Here is an 8,683-nt window from a genome sequence, read left to right as displayed (position 1 = left end):
CTCTGTCTCTGGTGAAGCCCCTCGCCGCCCCTGAGCCTCTGGCCTGTACCCCAGTCCTGTGTGCATAACTAAGAAATCTTTTTAAAAAAAAAATTAAAAAAAAAAGCACTGCCCCCAGAGAAGCACTCCGGCACTAAAACGAAAACGACTGGCTGACCAACATAAACAGACGCCTCGCCAAATGCACAAAGCACAAGGCCGGTGGCTCCCAGCCCGCACAGCCAGGCTGGTGTTTACTCAGCCCTGAAGCCTCGGCAGGCGCGGCGGCTACTCGGCGCTCCCCGAGACACGTCTCTGCACTGTTTCAGACGAGGGACTGGGAAATGGGGCAGCGGCTCGCGGGCCGCCTCCTGGCGAGGACGCCGTGACGCCTCCATCTGACGGGCTCTCTCAGACAACGGCTTGGAGTAAAGGCACGAACGTCTCCCTAAGCCTGCAGCGGGGCGGGAACACACGAGAGGCGCGCGGCCAAGACCCGCACGGCGCTTCTTTAACTCGCTCCGCTGACAGTGGACCCGGGCGCGGGTAGGGTGGCGGGCAGGGCCTCTTCCCGACTCTCGTCCCGATCGGTCACCCGGGTACCCTGACATTCCAACACCCCTGACCTGGCTGCTGAAATAAAATCAAGTTGCAAGTAAACTGTGAGTCCGGACGATAGCTGGAAAGCTGTAATTTGCAGGCATTTTACTGGCTTCCTAAGTCTCCGTTGGGGTTACACGTGGTGACCTCACCCGGATCGGCCGTCAGAAAGACCTAGAGCAACCACGGGCGTGAGCGCCGGGCTGCGGGGAAGAGCGGCTTTGCACACCCGCCCTGGCCTCCCGTAACGCGCGCGGCCGCCTTGATTTACACCGCGGGACGGCGCGATGGGGCTCCGGGGTCTCGAAAGCACATTTGTTTTTTAAGAGAAGCAGCCTGGAGCTGTTTGGTTATTTTTTTGAAGTCTTTGAAGTTCCACGTCTCTGTGACTTCTTTTAAAAACAGATGTAGCTTTTTAAAAACAGATACACATTTCACATTTTCTGTACTTTCCTCCTTCCTGCATAGCTGATTAGCTCGGGAAAGTTGTCAAAATTTTAAATTAACATTAGATCACGAATATCGAGAGATATTAGCAGGAAATAATCTTTTTTTTTTTTTTTAAAGATTTATTTGTGCATACAGAACTGGGGTACAGGCCAGAGGCTCAGGGATGGTGAGAGGCTTCACCAGAGACAGAGTGGGGAACAGAACAGGCAGATCGACGAAGTACACTGCTGAGGGGAGCAGCGGGCGGGTCAGGAGAGATCTGCCACGCCATGTGGTCACCTCCGGGGCAGGCGGGAATCGAGCTCATGCAGAAACGGCTTTAGATTCTCAGTGCTGTGCATTAACCCACTGCGCCACCAGGGAGGGCCGGAAATAATCTTTTAACTTTCCATTTGGTATAAATAAAGTATCAATTAAGTCGAGTTTATGAGGAAGCGGATGCAATGTTTGCAAGGACAAATGTTCTTCAAAACCAAGAGAGCATCACCAAAAGACAGTGCGGTGCCCTCCTGCGTAGGCACAAGAGAAAGGAACACAGGTGTCCACACAGAGTGTACCTGCGGCCCTGTTCACAAAACCGAGCGAGAGGAACCACCCAAAGATCACTCAACTGACTGCAAGCAAAGCGCAGCTGATCCACACCGCGCAATGGCGCTCAGCTGGGAGAGGGGGTGGGCTTGGAATGGCCTGAATGGGAGAGGCCAGACACAGAAGACAGGTGGCACTGACCCAGCCTGTCCCACAGGAGAACAGCCCGGCTACTGCGGCAGAGAGCCACTGGAGACGGCCGCTTCCCGGGTGACGGAGGCCCCGTGTGGGAGCTGTGAGGCCCGTGAGCTCCAGCTCATGCCAACACCACCCAGCGGCACGTCAGACTCCAGCCCTAGGGACAAAAGAGCTGAGCTGCGTGAGGGCAGGTGCCCAGCGCAGGCGAGGCGGCATTTGCCAGTTAGCTGCCTGCCAAGGCAAAGTCCCGACAGTGCGCAGGGGGCAACGCAGGACCCAGTCTCCACAGCCCGCGCTGTTTGCACGGGCCCTGGCAAGCCCTCGCCGCGGCGAACTTCAGAGGTAACTAGTGTAACTCATGAACTGATCTTTGGGGTCTGCTTTAAATTTAGCAAGTGCAAGTTTTTAAAAGAAATCAGGTCCTGGAAAAGTTTCGAGAGTGCTGGAAACCAAGGTGTGTCTGACTCTGGCATTATAAAAGTAGCTGTAAATTGTATGGCTCTACCTACTGAAGTCTGCTGAGGTGTAAAGTGCCTGCCGGGTTTTGGAGACTCAGAACATAGAAGAAGATATAAAATGTCTTCGTTTTTAATTAATTAATTTTAAAATTAATTCCACCTATTTTTTTGTAGTTTTAAAATCTTTGAATGACACACGTGGCTCACATCACACTTCTCCTGGGCAGCACTGCACGGGGATTATTGGACAGCTGGACAGGCACGTTACCTAGCTATTCTCACTACGAAGAGTCAGGGAATGTGCCCTCCCTCAGTGGGCATCAGTGCGGCAGGTCGGCCGTGAGACGACCCACGTCAGTTATCGGACGAAGACGATACAGGAGTCACTCTAAGCCTGCTCGCTGAGTCAAAGAAACACGCTCAAACCTGAGGGTACAAGCAAGCGCGAAATGTCAGCAGGTAAGAATTATTTTAAAAGAACCAAACGGGCCCTCCTGGTGGCACAAGGGGTTAAGTCTCGGCACTATGAAGCTGTCCGCAGCCCCAGCAGCACGAGTTCAATTCCCGGCCAGGGAGCGACCCAGGGCGCAGCGGGCTCCCTCAGCTCCCCTCGGCAGTGGATTCCAGTCCATCCGCTGCTCCCCACTCTGTCTCTGGGGAATCCTCCCGCACCCACACCTCTGGCCTGTGCCCCCATTCTTGTCTGCATAAACAAACAAATCTTAAAAAAAAAAAAAAAAGAACCAAATGGAAATTCAAAAACTGAAGAATGTAACAGCTAAAACTACCAGTTCGCTGAGCAGGCGTAACAACAGAGGGGGCTGCCGAGAACGAGCCAGGGAGCCCGAAGCGGATCAGGAGCTGCTACTCGCCGTGAAACAGGGAGAAGAGGTCTGCAGAGGACAGCGCCCCAGGGTCTGCGAAGCCCCAAAGTGTCTCCGAGAGGAGAGACTGGGTGGGAATGCTGGGAGGAACAGTGGCTGCCAAGTCCCAAACTCCACACAAGCAAAAAGGAGAGGAAACCTCAAACAGCACCATGGTGTCAGCGGCGGCGGCCGGCCTGGCCTCGGACCTCGGACGCCCACGTCGCTGGCCGGCGGCCTGGCGCACAGGTCCCGGTGTCCGAAGCCAGTGGGCTGGGCTGGGGCCTCCAGCCAGCTCTAGAACAAGGGGCTTCTACGTGCGGAGAGCAGCGGCGGTCAGACCGGCCACAGGCTCACGGGGCAGCGAGGGGACAACTCGCACTCGTCCCCGCGGCGGAGGCGAACCCGGGGCTGCGGCTGCAGGCACGGCTCCTGCGCCCCTCGCGCTCGGCGCTCCGGTGACTGGGCTCGCTCGGGGCTGTGCCTTCCCGCTGACCGTGAGCCTCTGCAAGGCCCCGAAACGCCAACTTCTGCCGGGGTGACCCTCCCCTCAGAGTCAGCGCCCGCAGCTTTGCCAACGGCTGGACGGGGTCGAACTCTTTTATCTCTTTGGGACTCGGCTCCTCGCTTCCCTGAGGAAAGGTCACGCCAAGCCGGGGGTCGCGCTCTCGCACGTCCAGTCTCTCTGCTGCAGCCCCTTCCCGCCAGTGCCCCGGGGAGTCAAAGCTTCAGCGCCCCAGCTCCCGAAAGCCGCCTGGGAGTAGCACCCCGCCTGTGGAGCCAGCTCTCCCTCCCCGACGCCAGCCCACGTCCGCCCTGGCCACCACCTCCCGAGTCTCCCTGGACCGGAGCCCGAGCGGCTGGGCGGCAGCTGGACCCCAGCCCCGGGTCTGGGCCGAACACGAAGCAGGACCCAAGGTGCAAAGGCCGGTGCCGGCCTGCTCACGTGCGAGCGCGCCAGGCGCAGAGCAGGACCCGAGGCCGCGCCCGCTGCCCCGGCTGCCAGAGCGGGGACGCGGCTGAGGGGCCCGGGCGGGCCCGGGCTGCCCCGCGTCCTCGCACTTGTCCCCAGCGTCGCGACGGGCTGTACCTGGGCCAGCACACCCTGGAACTGTTCCCTCGTGAGCGGCAGCAGGAAGGTGGCGACCAGCCTCCGGAGCTCACTCTTGGACACAGTCATGCTGTGATCGGCATCGAGCAGCTGAAAGGCTCTCCTCAGCTCATCCCCTTTGTCGGTGATTTTTTGAAATAAAATCCGTTTAACGTCTAAGGAGGACAGTACTGGATTTGGAACCGCGGTGGCTGCAAGAGAGACACGGCCATTCGTTAACGGTGCTTAGGGCCGAGGCGCCGCGACCCCTTCACCGAGGTCTCGACTCAAGCCAATCGCAAACGGCCTCTCTGAGGAGCCCCGTCCCCGCGAGTCGAGCCAAGCCATTCCTCAGCTCGGAGACGTGGCCAGCATCAAGTAGCCGTAACAGAACCCTGAGGAGGGGCCGCGCAGCGCGGACCTCGGAAGCATCGCGTGTCAGCGGCTGGGCTCCAGGAAAATTCAGAAGGAGCAATGAGCCTTCCGGTAAACCCGAGGCTGCCTCGCCCCCCGCCGCGCCAGTGTGCCAGAGGACGCTATGCCACCCTCAAGTCTCGATCAGTTCACTTTCAAAGCAAGGAAGGCGAGAACCCTCTGGGCGCTGAAGGTGGCGGGGGGCTTGGTAAAGCACCCCAAACATGTTGGAGGGCGGCTGCAAAGCTTCCTGTGTAGCGTCCCCCCGCCTTCGGAGGGCAGCGGACACGCTCAGGCCCCCCCACCCCGTCTCAGGTGAAACAGCGGCAGGACCCAGTAAACGCGAAAGCTGCAGACCGACTCCGACCAGTATCACAGGCCTGGAGGTGGCTGTTGGTTTTACAGTTCATAAACACTGGGGAGGCTGCATCTGCACCTCCATTCATCTGTGGGGCCGCAAGGGCGAGCTGGCCACACCTACTCCGTAGGTCAGTTCTGGATCCTGTTAAACGCCTTTACCACGGTCTCGTTTTTTATCAAAATATTCACCAGCAGGAGCTTGGGAAGCGCGGTTAGCTACGTCCCTTCACACGAGACTTACCAAGCTGAGCCTCCCCTGCTGAGGGACGGTGGCTTTAGTCTTGGGTTGACCTGGGCCAGATGCCAGGTTCCCAGTGCCAACCTGTACCTACCCAGCGGCATGTAGGGCTTCCCCACTGCTGCGGGGGCCCTGCGAGGCGGTCGGAGACCCGGGCGGCATCCCCAATCTCACCGCTGTCCCCCAAGCTCGTCCCGAGGAAGCCCCGCGGCTCCCTGTCCACTGCCGACCAGCCCTCGAGGCTCGGGGCAGCTGACTCCCAGAGAGGAGCTGCGGACCCAGCGCCGGCCTGTGGGGGCCACGTCCGCCCGCCCCACCGGCGGGCAGCCCCCGCCTGCTCCCAGCGAGAGAGGGCAGCTGCTTCTTGTTCGCTTGTGTCTGCATCTGGAACTCTTCCTCAGACTTCCGCGTGTCCTCAGCGGCTCTCCACGAGCCCCATCCTCGCCTCCGTCACTCTAACTTCACAGTACCTGAAAATATTGACTTGAGACGGCATGAAGTGACCCGAAGGACAACTTCTCGCTTCACGGGCCTCCGGCAACATCCGGGATTTCAGGGAAAGCACTGAGCCAGCCCGTAACCTGCTCGTGGGAGGGTAAATTGGGTGCGTCTTTCTGGAGGGCAATTTGACAAAATTCCCCACATCCGTTCAGGATACAGAAAGTCACAACAGACTGTCACTCTCGCCCTCGTGATGAGAACAAGTAGGGTAAGCTAAGGAAGACGGTGTTTTCTCAGCCCACCAGGGAGCTGAGGATGCGGAGACACTCACTTGGGGAAAGGACAAGCCAGCCGGCCCAGAGGAGAGCCCGCCCGCAGGCCGGAGGGGGAGGCAAAGCAGGGCTGGCCCGGGGTGGGGGCGTGCACCACGCGGGGAACCCCCGAGCCCTGGGCACAGAGCAGGTGTGCAGGGGCACCCGAGCGGGGCTGCGAGCTGCCCGGGCACCAGGCAGAAGCGCTCCCACGCAAGGGTCTCCCTCGTGGCCCTCTGCGTGGCGGGTGGCGCCCTCAGGCGCTCTGGCCAGCGCTGCCTCTCCCCAAGGAAGTTCCGGCCCCCCAGCCGGCGGGGCCCTCGGCCAGGCCCTTCTCTCCATCCACCTCTCTGCGCCCGGTTTCTGGGTCAGCCCTGGTCGCGAATTAGAGAGCGAGCGTGTGGAGGGCGTGAGGGGCGGAGGGGGACAGAGGGAAAGACACGCTCGGGGCAAGTCAGAACGCCAGACACGTCGCTGCTTCGGAGCCGCGCGGCTCAAGTGGAAAACGTGTCCACACAAAACCAAGTGCCAACGTTTGCCACGGCTCTGCTGCCGTCACCAAGGCGTCGGCGCGACAGAGAAGCCCCTCAGTGAGAAGACAAACCCGCTGCGCTCCAGCAGCGGACGTTACTGAAGACAAGAAGAAAGGGACGATCCCACCGCGAGAAGACATCGGGCGCCATCAGCGGGTACCGCCAGCGGCCTGAGGAGGCGCTACCGGGCCGTTCCCACTGCACGCCACTCGGGCGGGGCAGAGCAAGGTGGGCACAGGGGGTTCAGGACAGGAGACTGTCCCGGGGCGGCACGGAGGACCCGCATCCCACCTGAGAACCCCGAGAACCGCGGCCCGGAGAGCCCCAGGAGCCGGAGACCCCGCGGCCACCCCCGGCCCACGGCTGCAGCAAACGCAAAGCGAGGCGACGGCGGAGGGGCCTGGGAGCCGTCTCCCGTCATCCCGGGGCCGGCTCTCGGTAAGGGGCCTGGCTGAGGCGGTGCCCAGGTAACGCGGCTGCTCAGCACGACGCCCGAGCACCGGCCTTGCTCAGGCGCCGGCCCCGCCAACTTAAAACGGTGCCACCGCGGGCTAAGGGTCGAGTCAACCCACTCTCAGGCGCCCACAGGAAAGCGGGCGCAGCCCCATACTCTCCCCGGGGACGCGCCCACAGAGGCTGGCGACTACTCACTCGAGGAACAAGGTCTGGACACGCCGCTCGAACCATTCCTCGAGTGCACTTGACAGGGCGAAGAGTGGGGCCTCACGCCTGCGGCCTTCTGTGCGTGGGGGCACAGAGCCCGCCAGTCGGGCGCGGCAGCCACTCGGCACATTAAGTCCCTGCGGAGCGGAAGAAAACGGATTCGGTTACCTTCGAGCTGAGCGGGCCTGTGGCAACACTGCCAGGGACGAAAATGTCGCCACGGTGACCTTCCTGCCGTGTTTCAAGGCTGTCCCTAAAGTGAGCACCGAATCGCTACTCTCACTAGCAGACCCCAAAATCCTCAGAGTGGGGAGAGAGGGTGCGCCGGGCAAGACAAGCCGCCCGCATCCGGGGCACCGGGCTCGCGCCTCTGGCACGCAGGGCGGCCGCTGGCTCCGGCCGCTCCTGAAGCGCCTCCCTGCAGCCAGCGGGAGGCAGAGCCACCGGCGGGACGTGCCCACAGCCACCAGCACCAGCCTCCTCAGGAGCTCGGCGTCGGCCCAGCCCACGGCCCGCACAGGCTGGGGGCGCTCACGGGAAGGGGTGGGGTCTCGGGGTGAGCAAGCTTGTTTACGCCGACGAGGACTAAAATAAACAGAAACGCACCTAGAACAGCCTCGACACGCACGAAGCAGGGGACGACGGGAGCTGGCACAGCGCCGGCACGCGCAGGCACCGCCGCCTACACTTCGGATGGACAGACGGAGGGGTGACAGGGACACGGAGACTCGGACGACGCTGGCTGGCTCTGCGCCTCCCTGTGGCGCGGGGAGACGTGTTCAGCACTGTCAAGCGTCCCAGCCACCGCGGTCTGACCCCGGCCAGGGAGCGACCCCCAGGGCGCGGCAGACCCCCTGACCCCCCGCTGCCCCCTCGGCAGTGGGCTTCGTCCATCCGCCTGTTCTGCTCCCCGCTGTCTCTGGGGAACCCCCTCACCCCGCACCTCCGGCCTGGACCCGGCTCTTGTATATACATAAATAAATAAAAGTAAAATCTACAAAGAACTGGCCCTAACGGGCGGCTGGGGACAGCCCACCTGGCGGCAGAACGGCCTCCACCCCGGGACGTTGTCCTGCATCGAGCACTTGCAAGGACACAAAACCAGACTCAGTGAATCAACAAAAATGGAAACCATCAAAACATATTCCCCAACCATACTGGAGCGAAATCAGAACGCATGAGAAGAGCGGGCTATTCACAAATGTGTGAAAAGCATCCAACATACCCCCAAATAAACCGTAAGTCAAAAAAAAATCACAAGAAAAACTGGCAAGTTCTTTTCAGACAAATGAGAACGAAAGCACAACACACCACAGGGCAGGGGACGGCTGATGCCCTGCTCGGAAGGAAACCGACCCGGGCAGTGCCCACGCGAACGCAGAGCGTCGGCACCGCGGTTTAAACACCGGCACAACAGAGAGGAAACTCCCAGCGAGCGCAGTGGTCCAAGCTCCCTCCTGAGAAGCCAGGAAAAGCGCCCGCAAGCCACCGTGGGCACAGTGAAACCGGAGCAGCTAAATGAAGCGGACGTGAAGACAGCCGCAGGCAGAGAAAAGC

The 8,683-nt window shown here is 60.9% G+C and overlaps 1 protein-coding gene across 1 annotated transcript in view; it reads right to left on the bottom strand.

Moving 5' to 3' along the window:
* Positions 1-8,683, bottom strand: part of EFCAB6 (EF-hand calcium binding domain 6) — a 127,605-nt gene that overhangs the window by 116,296 nt on the left and 2,626 nt on the right. The window contains exons 2-3 of the mRNA XM_012735104.1: positions 7,115-7,263; positions 4,167-4,378 (exon numbers count right to left, since the gene is read on the bottom strand). Of these exons, the coding sequence (XP_012590558.1) occupies positions 4,167-4,378; positions 7,115-7,263 (361 nt within the window). The remainder of the gene's footprint in view (positions 1-4,166; positions 4,379-7,114; positions 7,264-8,683) is intronic.

Source organism: Condylura cristata, unplaced genomic scaffold (assembly GCF_000260355.1).
Source record: "Condylura cristata isolate star-nosed mole 26May11 unplaced genomic scaffold, ConCri1.0 scaffold00004, whole genome shotgun sequence".
In the NCBI taxonomy this organism is placed as follows: domain Eukaryota; kingdom Metazoa; phylum Chordata; class Mammalia; order Eulipotyphla; family Talpidae; genus Condylura; species Condylura cristata.
Note: the sequence above shows the minus strand (reverse complement) of the source record. Positions and strands in the feature narration are given on the sequence as shown.